General features: G+C 37.2%; 1 protein-coding gene across 1 annotated transcript in view; it reads right to left on the bottom strand.

Annotated features, from left to right (window-relative positions):
- LOC126272200 (RNA polymerase II subunit A C-terminal domain phosphatase) overlaps positions 1-3,430 on the bottom strand; it is a 99,144-nt gene extending 95,714 nt beyond the window's left edge. Inside the window, exon 1 of the mRNA XM_049974882.1 lies at positions 3,151-3,430. Coding sequence (XP_049830839.1) covers positions 3,151-3,368 — 218 coding nt within the window. The 5' untranslated portion in view covers positions 3,369-3,430. The remainder of the gene's footprint in view (positions 1-3,150) is intronic.
- Positions 3,431-16,805: the final 13,375 nt, after the last annotated feature.

The raw sequence follows: 16,805 nt of genomic DNA, 5'->3' as shown, positions 1-16,805 counted from the left end.
CAACTCTTTATGACGTTGTGATTGTCAAGTTAGAGTACAGGAAATTGTGTGCATGCTAGGTTCCAAAACTGTTAACAGAAGAACAAAAAGGATTGGCTTTGCAATTGGCCTACCCTCACACACTATGCTGAAGCAAGTGATGAGTTCCTTGATCACATTGTGACAGGTAACGAGATGTGGGTTTATCACCATACACCTGAATCCAAGCAACAATCAATGCAATGGTGCTATTTGAATTCACCAAAAGCCAAGAAATGCAAAACGTCGATTTCAGTGAAGATAATCATGGCTTCTGTTTTTTGCAACAGACAAGACATTCTTCTGTTGGAATTTATGCCTCCTGGAACGACAATTAATGCTGCTGCATATTGCCAGACTTTGATACGTATTCGAAGGGCAATTCAAAACAAACGCAGGGGAATGCTGACAAGTGAAGTCTGCTTGCTTCGTGACAACGCTCGGCCTCACACAGCGCTCGTAACCAAAGCACTACTCTAACAATTCAAATGGGACGTATTGGACCATTCGCCATACAGCTCGGACCTTGCGCCCACCGACTTCCATGTCTTCCATTACCTGAAGTCACATCTTGGTGGAAAATCATTCCACGATGATGAAGAGATTAAAGATGAAGTTGAAATGTGGTTCCGACAACAGGCGGCAACCTTCTATGACTGTGGGATACAAAAGCTTGTGCACCAACTTAACAAATGTTTGGGTAATGGGGGTGATTATGTCAAAAAATAACAAATAATCCAGTTAATAAGATGTAACTGTCTTTTTCTAAATAAATGTTCTATTTAAGGACTACGAGCCATTGTATCTTTACTTTTCGAAATGCCCTCGTATTTTGGGATAACTCTTCTCATTCTCAGCAGTTTGTGCGACATGGTGTCAGTTCACAAACCTCATGTCAACTCCTGTTCACTAGTCTGGGTATTCTGACATTGGCCTCTCAATATATAAATTCTTTTCTGTCATTTCTAGTTAACAGTATAAGCCTATTTCCAAGAGTTAGCAGCTTTCACTCAGTTAATACTAGGCAGAAGTCCAATCTGCATTTTGACTGCAGCATTTCCTTAACTCTTGTGCAGAAAGGTGTGCAGTATACTGTTGCATCCATTTTCAATAAGTTACCACAAGAATTCAAAAACCTTAGCAGTAATCAACACGCTTTCAAATCAAAATTGAAGAGTTTCCTCATGGGTCACTACTCCTATTCTGTCGAGGAGTTCCTTAAGCTGATGCATACATTATATTGTTTATTGCGTTTACTTAAACTTATGGCTTGACTTTTTTTGGGTTCATAAACATTTTATTTTATCTGTTATTACTTTTATGTTGTAATTTCATGTACTGACATCGTCAATGACCTTGGAGATTTGGTTCTCAATTTGGTCCTATGGAACTAGACATGTAAATAAATAGATACCAGCCTTATACAGGATGTCCAGACAGAAATGGTCAATATTCAGGAGTCTAGATCCACACATAAAAGGAATGATCATTCGAAGCAAAGTAGTATAGTAGTACAGTACTTCAGAAGAAGAGATGAGTTTCACAACAGCAAAGACGAACAAGTGCTCATGGCTCTTAATGTATGCACTTTAGAGCCCACATTTACTGGATATTTTTTCTTGTTTTGGTCCATACTACCACCTCTCAAAATATGGAAAGCAAAGATCCTGAAGTAAAAAGAGATTTAGTTCACAACTTCAAAGATGAAGTGCTCATAACTCTTAAGCTGTGCATTTTAGAGGAAATGGTCACTAGACTTTTTTGCTTCAAATGGTTGTACCCCTGAATATCAACAACACCAAGGACATCCAGTATATACATAAAACTGCAAGGTAATTCTTACCGAAGGGTATACACTAGATGCAAAATACTTTCATCGCTGTACTTTGCTCCCCCTATTAACAATCTGCTTTTAAGTTTAACGTTCCCTGTTTACTGCCTTTATGAAGTACTAGGACAACACAATGGCACTTGGCCAAGCAATATCTTACCTGTCATTTCTGTTAGTTTAGTTTAGTTATATTACTTGTTCCATGGATCATGAACACGAATCTTTCGTAATGATGTGGAACGTGTCAAAGTACAAAAGATTCAGAATGAATCCTTCAACTTTATTTAAAGGTCTTATTGAAGAATTCATTCAATCTTAAATAAAAATGTAGGAACAGTTTGCATACTATGGTTTACTATATGAAGATATGATATCTCTACTCGAACTATGAGACCATAAGTCAGGGCCAAAATTGTCATAAAGCTATATTCACTCTCATATGTGCAATAAAAATGGAACAGCTAGTAAAACAAAATCTAGAAACCAAGTTGTTGCTGAATCAGACAAATCTATCCAAGTCTGCAGTCCACAACAAACGAAGAGAATGTTCATGCGTGAGGTAATTCCTTGAAGAATGATGTATAGCCCCTGACAAGAAAACAGAGAGAATTTATACTAATAATTGTCTCGCCATTTAGTAATACACAAATATTGGAATAATGAGAAGGCATATTTATAGGTCAATGACAGCCACTGTGATAGTTTTCCAAACAATTTCTTTAATTATTCTCGATGTCAAGAATTTACTGCAAAAGTACCTTAAAAAGGAATTCACGATAAGGCCTACAATGCAATGTACGAGTTGCCACTGTTATGAAATGCTGTTCACAACTGTTCCACTAATAGTTAGATGCAAATTAATTATTACTGATTAATGTCTTCATGTTTTTTGTCAGCATGACAAAAGTTTTTTTAGAATCAACTGGTGGAGAAACGCTCGGTATCTGAGAATAATTTTACTCGTTGTGTCAATAAATATTTCGGTCACTAGTCAAATTAATTTCTGAATGCAACCAGTTAAAATGGTAAACTTTACGTACACTGATCACGTCAGTCATGCCATTTCTGATTAACATCAACATTAACGCTGACACAATGATGCTTTTGTTGTTGTTATTGTTTACATCGTACCACTTCGCTACTCATTCACGACACTGATTTCCTTGCTCCCACGACAATTAATTTCCAATAATACTGCTAGTGTAACAGGTATTACGGCATATAAAATAATGAAAATATGAATTTCAACCACAGATTACAAAAGGCACCACGCTACAACATTAATTAAGTAAGTTACATACCCTGGTTCGATTATTTCGCCTTCCTTCACCAACAGCTTTCGAATTACACCCACGGTCTTTGCCTTCAATTTTTGTTCTGTCGGTTTCTCTGCATCCACATTTAGGTTGTAAAATAGTAGCACACGACCTATAGAAACGAAAGATCCCTCCTCCACGGCCCATTTTAAAAGTTTTGCTGGTTTTCCAAGCGGGAACACAATTACGCCTTTTGCGCCCATGTTGACTGAATGTCTGCTTTGTTTTTCTAATACTACCTCACACACTATTGGATGGCTCCGGCGGAACTGACGTACTGGTGACCAATCCGACGTGTTTCGTCACGACGTCGCAAACTTTCGAGCGTAATTTGAATTTAACAACACAGCGCAGCGTGTTCGTATCACGCTCGGCGGACTGCGTGTGGTACCCAATTAAAGTTGTAACTTTGAACAGGGTACAGCGTCAGCAACATTCACGGTGTCAGGAACGGACCTTCTTTTTTAAAATCTAAATATCTGGAAACTGGGACAGCTGAAAGAAATTAAATGTATTGCTAATATATCTTGAGGTGATTTTCTGCAGGAAACTCACTATTTGCGCTCGTGTTTCTTTCAACGAGGCACGTAACCGAGAGACGGTTCTTTGTGGGGAGGGAGAGTGGGTCACAATTTGTTACTCTGTCTTCCCCCGGTGTTATTTTATTTAACTCAACCACTTTTTTACAGATACAATAAACACAGTATTTCATACCACCATCTAAATATTCTTGATATATTTCCACACATACATCTATAATCTGCAAACGATCGTAAAGTGCGTGGCAGAGGGTATGCCCCATTGTACCAGTTATTAATGTTTCTTCATATACCCAAGTGCAGGAATAATGACTTTAAATGACTCTTTCATGCTGTAATTAACCATATCTTGACAACGTCACAATTGCTATATGAGCAATATATAGAGGGTTGTAGTATAATCCTAGTGTCATCAGTTAAACCCACTTCTTGAAACTTCATAAGTAAGCTGTCCTTTTTTTTTCCCCTAAGGGAAGTCTTTCCGCTCCCGGGATTGGAATGACTCCTTACCCTCTCCCTTAAAACCCACATCCTTCCGTCTTTCCCTCTCCTTCCTGAAGAAGCAACCATCGGTTGCGAAAGCTAATAATTCTGTGTGTGTGTTTGTGTGTTTTGTTCATGTGCCTGTCTGCCAGCGCTTTCCCGCTTGGTAAGTCTTGGAATCTTTGTTTTTTATATATATATATATATATATATATATATATATATATATATATATATATATCCTTTCATCTTTCCTTTTCCTTCCCTCTTTTCTGACGAAGCAGCCGCCAGTATATATATATATTTGCTGATGACAGGCAGGCACTGTAGTGATTACAGACAAAAGCTCAGCACTGTTAATAGAAAAATCCAATGAAGCTCTCAGAGACATCCACAACTGGCCACTAAAGAATAAAGTAACCCTAAATGCAAAAAGAGAAACTGTATAAACTTCTGAGTAAATAAAAAACCCATTGACATTACACTGAAAGTAAACAATGAGGTACTTGATTGTGTAACAGACAACAAATTCTTGGGGATGAATGTAGACTGTCAGCTAAAATGGACAGGGCATGTGGTAATTTAAGAAAAGAGGCTATCTTCAGCATGTTACACCTTGCGAATTCTTGTACCAGTGTGCAATATTTCCTCCCTCAAAGTAATGTACTGTGGGTATGGGTATATGAATTCTGTCCTCAGTTATGGGATAATGTTTGTTTTTTTATGGGGGGGGGGGGGGGGGAGTGCTGGAAACATACAAGCTATTTTCAAGATACAGAAAAGAGCTGTTCTAATAGTAACAAATAGCACAAACAGAGCACACTGCAAAGAGTTGTTCAAAAAGTTAGAAATTCTGACAGTTCTGTGTGAATATATTTATTAAAACATAATGTACACAAGGAAAAACATTAATCTGTTTACCACAAACAGCACAATTCATGACCATAGAACAAAATCGAGACACTGTTTACATCTAAACAGAAGAAATAAGTCAAAAACTCAAAATAGTGTATTATATCATGGTACTAAATTGTACTGTTAGAAATAAAGGATGTAAATGATCCCCACACCTTTAGCCAAAGGCTAAAAAAATATTTACTAGATAATAGCTATTACACTGCAGACGAAAAATAACTATGGACTAATGTTCATGAACAATGTACTGCATAACAAATTTAACTTGACATGATTAGAAAAGTAGAACTAAGTATAGGAGCTGTATATACTGTAAAGAGACATGTTTATTTTATAAGAAATATTGTACAAACATTTGATGACATCCATGCAATGTATATTGTTCTACGGATGAATAAATCAATCAATTAATCTTGGGATAGTTTGTCTATCTTCAGGAGGCTGCCAGTTCAGTTTGTTTAGCATATCTGTACCACACCCCCACAGGTCAAACAAACCTGTGACCATTCATGTTGCCCTTCTATCTATGTATTCAATATCTGCTGTTAATTCTATTTGGTATCGGTCCCACACCCTTGAGTGATGTACTAGAACCAGTCACACAAATGATTTGTAAGCAATCTTTGTAGATTGATTGCACTTCCACAGTATTCTACCAGCAAACCAAAATGTACCATTTGCTTTACCCGTGAATGTACCTATATGATCATTCCATTTCATATCCCTACAAAGTGTTACACCTGGGTATTTGTATGAGTTTGCTGATTTCAAAAGTGACTCGTTGTTATTATATTCATAGGATACTATGTTTTTTTTTTTTTTTGGTGAAATGCACAATTTTACATTTCTAAAAATTTAAAGCAAGTTGTCAATCTTTGCACCAGTTTGAAATGTTTTCAAGGTGTGGCTGAATATTTATGTAGCTTCTTTCAGACAGTATTTCATTATAGATAACTGCGTCATCTGCAAAAAAGTCTGAGGTTACTATTAATACTGTCTGCAAAGTCATTAATATACTACATGAACAGCAAGGGTCCAGCAGGTATCAAAAAATCCTCAGAAACTCTTAGATATCTCAACTCCATAAAAAATAATCAATATAACCCAGAAGTTCTGAAATTCTACAAAAAGTACAGGAAAATATACAGAAAGGTGTTGCTAGCCGCAAAAAAACTTTCAAACAACAAAATATTACTTGAAGCTGAAAACAGCAAAGCAGCCTGGAACATCGTCAAACAGGAAACATCTAACTCTGCTAAAAAGGACCTCAATTCACAGATTAAAAACAAAGATGTACCAGTAGGTAACCCTAAAAAATTAGCTTATTTTGTAAACTCATATTTCAGTAGTATTGCAAAAAAATTACAGCAGAAATTTCCAGATATGTATGATTTACCTACTCAGAACCAGCCAACAAACTCGATGGTGCTCTTGCCAACTACAGAGAGGGAAGTGGCACTAGTAGTACACCAACTAAAAAATAAAACTTCAGAAGGACTTGATGAAATCCCAGTCTGTGGAATTAAAGAATGTATAGACTCCATAAAGGCCCATTAACAGACATAATTAATAAATCTTTTGAATCTGGATGCTTTCCGGAGTACCTAAAACAAGCAAAAGTTATACCTATCCATAAAAACGGAGATGTGGAAAATGTGGAGAACTACAAGCCGATTTCTATACTGTCTATCATTTCTAAAATAATAGAAATACTAGTCAAAAAGAGACTGCTAAATTACCTGAATAAATATAATCTTCTTTCCAATGACCAATTTGGTTTTAGGCCTGGAAAAGGCACACAATCTGCTATAGCACAGTTCACTAAAGTAATTGTAGAAGCACTGGACAAAGGTGAAAATGTATCTTTTTAGACTTGTCCAAGGCCTTTGATATAGTTGACCACAAAATCTTACTTCATAAATTAGGGCAAATAGGAATAAGAGGTGTGACAAAGAAGTGGTTCAAATCATACTTGGAAAACAGAGTTCAGATACCACAAGTTTCAAACAATTCCTCTACAAAACACCTGCCTGACCCAGAAAATGTGAATATAGGCGTCCCACAGGGATGTGTGTTAGGCCCAATATTGTTTCTTATATACATCAACGACTTCCCACAAAGTATCAGACACGGAGAAAAAACACTTTTTGCTGATGACAGCAACATAGTAATACCAAGTGAAAATCCAACACAACTGTCAGAAAGAGCAAACGAGGCTCTCAATGATGTCTACAACTGGTCATTAAAAAATAAAGTAACCCTAAATGTAAAGAAAACTAACAATATTAACTTCCAATTGAACAAAAAACACAATGCCACTAGAATAAAAGTTAATAATAATGAATTAGAATGTGTAACAAGTACCAAATTCTTAGGGATGAATATAGACAGCCAACTGAAATGAACAAACCATGTCAACATTTTGGTAAAGAAATTATCCACAGCATGCTATGCTCTTAGAATCCTTGCACCGGTATGCAATAATACCTGTCTTAAAATAACATATTACGGATATCTACACTCAGTCCTCAGCCGTGGGATCATGTTTTGGGGAACAAGTGCCAGTAACATACAAACTGTGTTCAAAGTACAAAAAAGAGCCATAAGGATAGTAACAAACAGCAACAACAGGGCCCACTGTCTAGAATTATTTAGACAGCTAGGCATTATAACTGTTTCTTGTGAGTATATCTTTCAGAACATAATGTTCATTAAGAAAAATCTCAACATGTAGAACACAAACAGCCTAATACATGACCATGAAACAAGAGCTTGTCACCACCTCCATCTAGATAGAAAGAACAAGGCAAAGACGCAAAAAAGTATATTTTATAATGGGATAAAACTGTATAACAAATTACCACAAGAAATTAAAGAAATAAATGAGCCCCTCACTTTCAGACAAAAACTTAAAACCTTTTTAGTAAGTAAAAGTTGCTATACTGTAAAAGAATATTTCACATAGATGTAGATTATTAGCAACATATGACATTATCACCAAAATATTATTTAATTATAAATTTGTGTATGTAAATAAAATAGAAAGAAACTTCTACATGGGAAAAATATATTAAAAACAAAGATTCCAAGACTACGGAAAAAGGGAAGATGAATACAAAGTGAAACTACAAACCAAAAGAGAAAGTAAGATGATAGAGAAGATTTCGAAATGCAACAGAGACAATAACAAACGCAATTGTTGGGTTCAAATTAATGATGATGTAAATAAAATATAAAGAAACTTCCACATGGGAAAGATATATTAAATATATTAAAATATATTTGTTTTTAATATATTTTTCCCATGTGGAAGTTTCTTTCTATTTTATTTACATCATCATTAATTTGAACCCAACAATTACGTTTGTTATTGTCTCTGTTGCATTTCGAAATCTTCTCTATCATCTTACTTTCTCTTTTTGTTTGTAGTTTCACTTTGTATTCATCTTCCCTTTTTCCGTAGTCTTGTTTTTAATATAAATTTGTGTATGACTAGTTATAAAAACTACACAACCTGTTTCATTGTAAATGTAAATGTGTGCTCGTGTGTTGTAAACTGATGACATCCATACAATATTTATTGTTCCACGAATGAATAAATAAATAAACACAGTTCACTGGTGTGACCTGAGGTTACTTCTACATCTGATTATGACTCTCCATCTTAGATAACATGATGCATTATCCCTACCAAAAAGTCCTCAGTCCAGTCACAAATTTCACTTGATACCCCCTGTGATGGTATGGTATTTTTGACAATAAGCTTAGGTGTGGTACTGAGTCAAATAGTTTTGGGAAGTCAAGAAATACTGCATCTACCTGCCTGCCTTGATCCATATGTTTCAGTATGTCATGTGAGAAAAGTGCAAGTTGTGTTTCATAACATCGATGTTTTCAGAATTCATGATGGTTGGCATGGAGGAGGTCACTCTGTTCGACATACTTCATTAAGTTTGAAGTCAGTATATGTTCTAACATTCCAAACAAATCGATGTCAGGGATATTGCACAATGTTTTTGCGGACCACTTCTACTACCCTTCTTGTACAGGGGTGTACTCTGCAATTTTTTCCAAGAATTGGGCACAGGTTTTTGTTTGAAGGATCTATGTTTATAGTTAGAAGAGAGACTCAATCAGCTACAAATTCATCCTTAACATACGACCAGATTTCTTTGAGTTTTGTGAAGGATCATTGGACAATATTCTGCTACGATTGTTACTGAAGGCTTTATGCATTGAGTCTCTTGATAGCCAAATGTGTTTCATTCAACATTATTCTATCTATAGCACTATGCTTTGTTTTACACCTATTATGCCAGAGAAGATACACATTTGGTGAGTTCTGTTTTTAGTAACAAAAATCATGTGTTTAAGTGTTCCCTGTGCAAGAAATACAATGCAGGATGTGATAATTTGTGCGTGCTGTGCCACATCTTAATTAAAAACACTGGGAAAAAAGAACATGTAAACTCTCGTGTATATACAAGTGTTAGTGATCAGCCCGGTAAACGCAGACCTTTGCAACAAAATTTGGATGATATTCTGTGTGAATTATCAACAAAAGAAAAAAAATCATTGACATCCTGTGTGATGACATAGTAAAGCTAAAACTGGACTTGATATATCTTCAGTCACTGAGCAGTGTTAATACATCACCAAATAAATGTTCTGCTGAGTTTAATAGGCCTAAAAAGTTCACTCATCGAAAACCAAACGAGTCTGACATCCAAGCGCCATTAAATAATTGTTTCAGTGTTCTTGAAGAGATTAGAAATAGTGAATACTCATTTGCTACTGCATTGTCAAATAAAAGTGTGTCAGGGAAGAAATCCTTTAAGGTAAATATCCACTTGGATAGTCACAGCCGTGGATTAGCAAAAATCTTACTTGAAGATCACGATGTTTAAGTTTGCAGTTATGTGAAACCAGGAGCACCCTTGTATGAAATCAGAAAAAACATAAAAGACAGGTCTCAAAGAAATATAAATAAATATGCAGTAATAGTGGGGGGAGCCAACGACGTTTATAAAAATGAATTGTCGAGTGCTGTCCAAAACTTGAATAGGATACTTGATTCTACTAACAGTAAAGCAATTATAGTCATAGGAATTCCACATGGACATGATCTTCGATTCCCGACGGGGTCAGGGATTTTCTTTTCCTCGTGATGACTGGGTGTTGTAAGCTGTCCTTACGTTAGTTAGGTTTAAGTAGTTCTAAGTTCTAGGGGACTGATGACCATAGATGTTAATTCCCATAGTGCTCAGAGCCATTTGAACCATTTTTTAGACATGACCATACATCTGAATCGTGCGTAAACAAAGAAATAGTCAAGGCTAATGAACAGTTCAAAAATATATGTAAACTTTATCTAAATACTCAGTTTCTGCCTGGCGACTTCCTACTTAGAGACAGCTTCACGAGACATGGGTTGCACCTTAACAGAAATGGCAAGAAATTTTTCTGCAGAAAAATTGTGGAAATGCTGCCTGTAAGTGCCAAAAAAATAAATTACTCGTCTAGAACAGTTCAACCTTCAGTACCTCAGCAAACACCACCATATGCAGCAGCTCAACTTTCCAAAATTACTGCAACAACTCAACTCCCTACAGTGGACCCACTATTAATAACATTAACAAATTCACCACCATCAGCGAATTCAAGAGAGCCAACACCGGTGGCAGCATTACTAGGATTAATTGCTGACACAATAGAGACTTCACCAAGGGCAGCAACACCTGAATCAACTGAAGGAAAATCACCCTCATCAGAAGTGATTGCAACAGTAGTACTAGCATCAACAAATAATTTGCTCCAATGGTTATTCAAGAAATCACCAGAATCCAGAAGAGATCTACCAACAATTTCAGAAGAAGATCAGGAGATATCATCACTCTCACAAGCAGAAGAGGCTTTCCCAGCATCACCTCAGGAAGATATACTGGCATCAAGAATAGTTCAAGAGCCAAAAGATGAAGCATCATCAGCACCCAAAGTATCATTTACTGCTGTTGCAGAACCATCAGAGCAGCTAACAGACAAGAAATCTTCAGCATCCCAAGGAGAAGTGCCAACTGCAAGGAGGAGGAGCAAGAGGTCCAAAAAGGCTGCAGTTCGTAGTGAGAATTTTTTAAAGGAATCATCACAAGGAAAGGAAAATTGTGTCATAACTTCACCTTCAAGTAAGCCTAATGTTAACACTTTAAGAGAGACTAACCCAATCAACCACCCCAAATCTCCAGCCAGTGCTAATAAATTTGCTGTTTACTATCAGAACATTCAAGGTTTATTAAGTAAACTAGATGAGCTATCCATTAACATTTTAGATAAGGACTTTATTAACAATGCTGATGTAATCTGTTTTAGTGAACACTTTATGAAACTTGGTTGTGACACACTGCAACTGAATTACTATACCCTAGCAGCTCTTTACTGTAGACATTCTTTAGATAAGGGTGGAGTGGTGATTTACGTTAAGAACAAAATAGCTTATAGATCTTTAGACTTGAGTGAATACTGTATTGATCAACATTGTGATGTTTGTGGAGTTGTAATCTGTACTTATTTCTCTGAAATTACTGTCCTTTCATTTTATAGGGCTCTTGCAGGCAAAATCTGTATTTTTCTAAAACAGTTAGAATCTCTGTTAACTCACCTCTTTGTAAAAGCAAAAGATATTATAACTGTAGGTGATTTTAATGTTGACTTTCTTACAGATAACATGGGAAGAAATGATTTATCACATTTAATGAATTCTTTTAACTTAACAGCACTGGTGGATTTCCCCACTAGAGTCATAGCTAATTCTACAAGTCAAATTGACAACATCCTCTTAGACAGCAGTAGAGTTCTAAACATAACTGTAAAATGTATATTGAATGGGCTCTCAGACCATGATGGTCAACTACTTTCAATTGACAATATTAGCCCTCTTTGTAAGAACAACTCCTGCAGTAAAACTTTCAGAGTAATTACCACACAGTCTATCAATAGCTTCTGTAATTCCCTACAAGAAGTAGACTGGGTCCAGATTGAGCTCTTTGACAATGTTAATGACAAGTACAATGTTTTTCTAAATGAATTTATCTGCCTATTCGAAGCGGCCTTTCCTAAAGGACTGTGAAATCCAAATGCGAAACCTACTCTAATAAAAACTGGCTACCACTGGGCATTAAAATGTCTTGCAGAAGGAAAAGGAATCTGTATGCCTCACTAAAATCCAGTTATAGTGTAGAAAAGGAAAAACATTACAAACTATACTGCTCTATCCTTAAAAAAGTACTAAGAAGGGCAAAGAGCATTTCTATAAAATCAGAAATTGATGTCTCTAACAACAAAATTAAAATCATATGGGGCATACTAAAAAGGGAAACAGGTAAAATCCCTGCTGCAGAACACACAATAGGAATTAAAACAAATGATTATCATTCATGACAATGTTGAAATAATCACTGAAATTTTTAACAACCACTTTCTGGCATCAGCAGTACAAACTGGAAAAACATGTTATGTTAATGAAGCCATGTTATCCCTTCAGAAAGCTATTAATTAAAAAAACCAAGCAGATTAAAGTGTCTCCTGTCACAGTACATGAAATTGAGAACATCATTAGAGAGATGAAGAGCAAGAATTCTGTTGGCATAGATGGTATCTCATCAAGATTACTGGAGGAGTGCTATAAGTTGATAAGCAAAATACTGTGTCACATATTCAATGAATCCATCCAGCACGGGATTGTTCCTGAGAGACTAAAGTTTGCTATTGTCAAACCTCTCTTTAAAAAAGGCAATAAAGCCAATGTTACCAACTATCGGCCTATCTCCCTTTCAACAACCTTTTCTAAAATTCTTGAGAAATTGGTTCAGAAAAGACTTATTGAACACCTCAAGCATTATAAGGTATTAAACAGTAGCCAGTTTGGATTTCAACAGGGTATATCAACAGAACAAGCTATTTTTTCCTTCACCCATCAAATCTTAGAGTCTTCTAATAATAAATTGTCTCCTGTTGGTATCTTCTGTGACCTTTCTAAGGCCTTTGATAGTGCTAATCACGAAATCCTCTTAGCAAAGGCTGAATATTATGGTATAAGTGGCTCAGTTGGCTCATCTATTAAATCCTATAAAAGAATGCAGAAGGTCATGTTGAACCACTCTGAGGGGCACTCTGTGTCATCTAGCTGGGGCTCTATTGGTTGTGGTGTTCCTCAGGGCTCTGTACTTGGCCCTCTTCTCTTCCTCATCTTTATCAATGACCTTCCCTTGTGTACTAGCTTTAAAACTCACTTTACTCTTTTTGCTGGTGACACCTCTATCCTCATCAACAAAACTCCCAACCTCAATCTTGAGGAATTGGCCAATATTGTCTTTAGTGAAGTATGTAAATGGTTTGTAAATAATGGGTTATCACTAAATGTTAATAAGACTCAGTTTGTACATTTCCAAGTTAGGAAAAAAGTTGAGCATCAATTAAGTATTACATTGAATGGTAGTGAGTTACTACAAGTTGAGTCAACTAAGTTTCTGGGTGTACACATTGACAACAGTCTAAAATGGTCTGAACGTATTTTGCACCTCCACAAAAAACTCAGCTCAGCAACATTCACTGTTCATATTATTTCCACTGTATGTGACCGAGACACCACAAAAACTGCTTACTTTAGTTATTTCCATGCACTATTGCTGTATGGCATAGTTTTCTGGGGTAATCAGCCATTATCAAAAAAAAAATATATATATATTCATTGCCCAAAAGGGAGTTATTATGATAATGAGTGGAGTCCAGCCTAGACATTCTTGGAGGAACCTTTCCAGAAAATTAGGGATACTGACAACTGCATGCCAATATATCTACTCCCAGTTATGTTTCATTGGTAAAAATGGACAGTCGTACAAAACCAATGATTCATACCATATGCACAATACCACGAGGAAGATGGACCTCCATTATGAATCAAAAAACCTTACTATTGTACAAAAAGGAGTCCATTACATGAGCTGCAAGGTGTTCAATGCTCTCCCACCACCACTGAAATTACTTATCCATGAGCTTCCCAAATTTAAACAACAGCTCACACAGTATTTATTAGATAATTCCTTCTATTCTGTAGAAGAATATTTCAGTAGAGTTAACTGTAATTGATTTTTTTTCATTTACTAACTTGATGTGCTATTGTGCATTACGGTACTCACAATCACTGTTAACATTACTGTGTCTTTCATTTAGCTATTAACATCTACCATTTTTAATGTAATTTTTTCTATACCTATTAATGTGTATTTTGTCTTATACCAGATATCCTCTTGCAAGACGTACTTTTGTATTCCTTTTGTATTATTTGTAATAATTCTGACACTTCCTACATCCATGCGAATGTCTCACAGTATTGGATTTATGGGATATAAATAAATAAATAAATAAAATAAAAAATAAAATATGCAGTAAACTATAACTCTTTAGGAGTTTCTTTACACTGACTATGTGCTGTGGAGAGCCTCTCCCATTATGAACTTTTCTACTGAGTGCATATCTATCCAGTGCAAGGTGAATTATTCTTTTAAACTTGAGCTATAGTTCCTCCACAGGCCCCTGCCCTATACTGAAAGTTTCAAGTTTGTAATTGAGATACAATACTGCTGATTTTTTATCTAGTTTACTGAACATATATGTCTTTCTGTTTGTTGTAGTTCTCTTTTGCACACTGGCAATCATTGATGCCACAACCATGTCATGGTCACTGATCCATCCTGCTCCATCTATCTGCACCATTTCAGAAATGTATCCCTTTCCCTAGCTACAACCCAGTCCCAGTCCTCAACCTGTTCTTTAAATTTTTCCTAAGCCTTGCAATTCCCCCCTCACCCAATGGGCTGTACATGAAAAGTATTTTATCTGGATCCCACCCCTCTTTTCTCAATGACCTTCAACTTTTCCGCCAGTTCTCATCCCTCAGAAACCTGGTGCTGGCACCCCTCTGCTCCCTCCACAAGCTACTCCTACTGTGCAATCCTTACTACATACATAATATCTCTGAAACTGAATCACTTGCTCTACAGCACCGGGAGGAGCTTTCCATACACTGCATCCATAAGTTATCCAACTGTTGACATGCTACTACTGCCTTGGTGCAACACTACCTAACCCTTGTCCTACCCACACTGTTCCTCCTCGTCGATCCCTCAAAGCACCCAGACCCTGCCTAACTGATCTTTTAAACCTGCCACATCTCCCAAACTCTCTAACAACACTCTGCTAATTCAGAGCTGAAGCTGAAACATTCCCAGAACACTATTGTTAAAATTTCCACCAAAATTCTTAGCTCCACAGAAGTTTCAGTCCTATCCAAAGGCCTCACCTTTAGCCCCACACCCAAATTTAACCATGTTGGACTTATCAAACACCTACAATCCTTCTCCCAAGCCCCACAACTGAAACACTTCTTTGTCACCAATCCCTCCAGCCAAAGCCAGCTTAATCCCAACATTGAACCCTGCCTCTCCCAGTTCATACCACCATCCAACTGTGCCCCCCCCTCCCCCCCCCCCCCCCCACACACACACACATACATCAAACCACCCCCTGATCACCTTTCAGGAATTCCTTATCTCCAACTTGGCCACCCCATTCTTCCCCAGGTCCATTCCTAAGAAAGCCAACCTTTCAGCAGAAGAAAGGAGAGTGATACAACCTCAAAACAAATCCAGACCTAGTCATCCTACCTGCTGTTGAGTGGTACTTAAGATAGGTAAATAAATTAGTAAAATCAATGTGAAGTAGAAATTAGAATATAAATGAAAAACTTAGAATAGTTTAGAAAAGTTACACACTGGCAAACAGCAGGCAGAGCAGCAGTGGCAATGACCGTAAAGTCAGCACGTTCAGGAGAAGCCATCACCCTCCCCACATAAGTGGACGCTGTCAATGCAGCCATCAGGGCATCATCTGAGTGGCTCACATGTTTCTCAATTGTCACATGTGATCAAAGGCCCTCGCCTACATTCCAAGAGCCAACGACCGACGTTAAGAAGATTCTTCAAGAAGCTTTTCAACATGACAGAAGAGGCAATGACCATGAAGTCGTTCACCTCCAGTGAACTGAAGTAAAAAAATACGCGAGACACAGTGGGCTTGACAGTAGTTTTCAGTTCAGTTCAGTTCAGTTTCAGTACAGTTCAGTCAGTGCTGAAGACCGTCATGCAGGAAGAGACTACATCGTACACAGAAGCACCAAGTCTGCCTCTGTAATGGAATAGCAAGTAGCAGCCTCGCCGCCAGAAGACAGATGCTAGAAGGTATTTGAAGACTGATATTTACATACCTGGGTGACTCGTGAGGACGGGAAGGAGACGGCCTCACATCAGCAGTCACCTGTCAGCTGGGATGAAGATCTGACAGCCAAAGACTGGCAAGCTGGAGTCCGTTGTTCAAGTCTGGGACACTGGCCTTCCCCCTCCGTGCCACTCTGCTGGCCAACGCACAACACTGTCACACTCACAGCACAGATACTCACAGCCAGGCGTAATCAGACGCCGCCGCTCACGCTGCAGAAGACTTCGCAAACGACACAGTAAGGAAACCATTGTAAAAATCTTTCAATAAAAGTTATCTTATATAAAAATGCTGTTTCATTCTACCTCATACCCGAGCCAAGGAAGAACCCACTCTGGCCATATGTTGTTAAGAGAGAAAAAGTAATTTATTTAG

Source organism: Schistocerca gregaria, chromosome 5 (assembly GCF_023897955.1).
Source record: "Schistocerca gregaria isolate iqSchGreg1 chromosome 5, iqSchGreg1.2, whole genome shotgun sequence".
Taxonomy (NCBI): domain Eukaryota; kingdom Metazoa; phylum Arthropoda; class Insecta; order Orthoptera; family Acrididae; genus Schistocerca; species Schistocerca gregaria.
The sequence above is the reverse complement of the archived record's forward strand: the minus strand, read 5'-3'. Positions and strand labels throughout refer to the sequence as shown.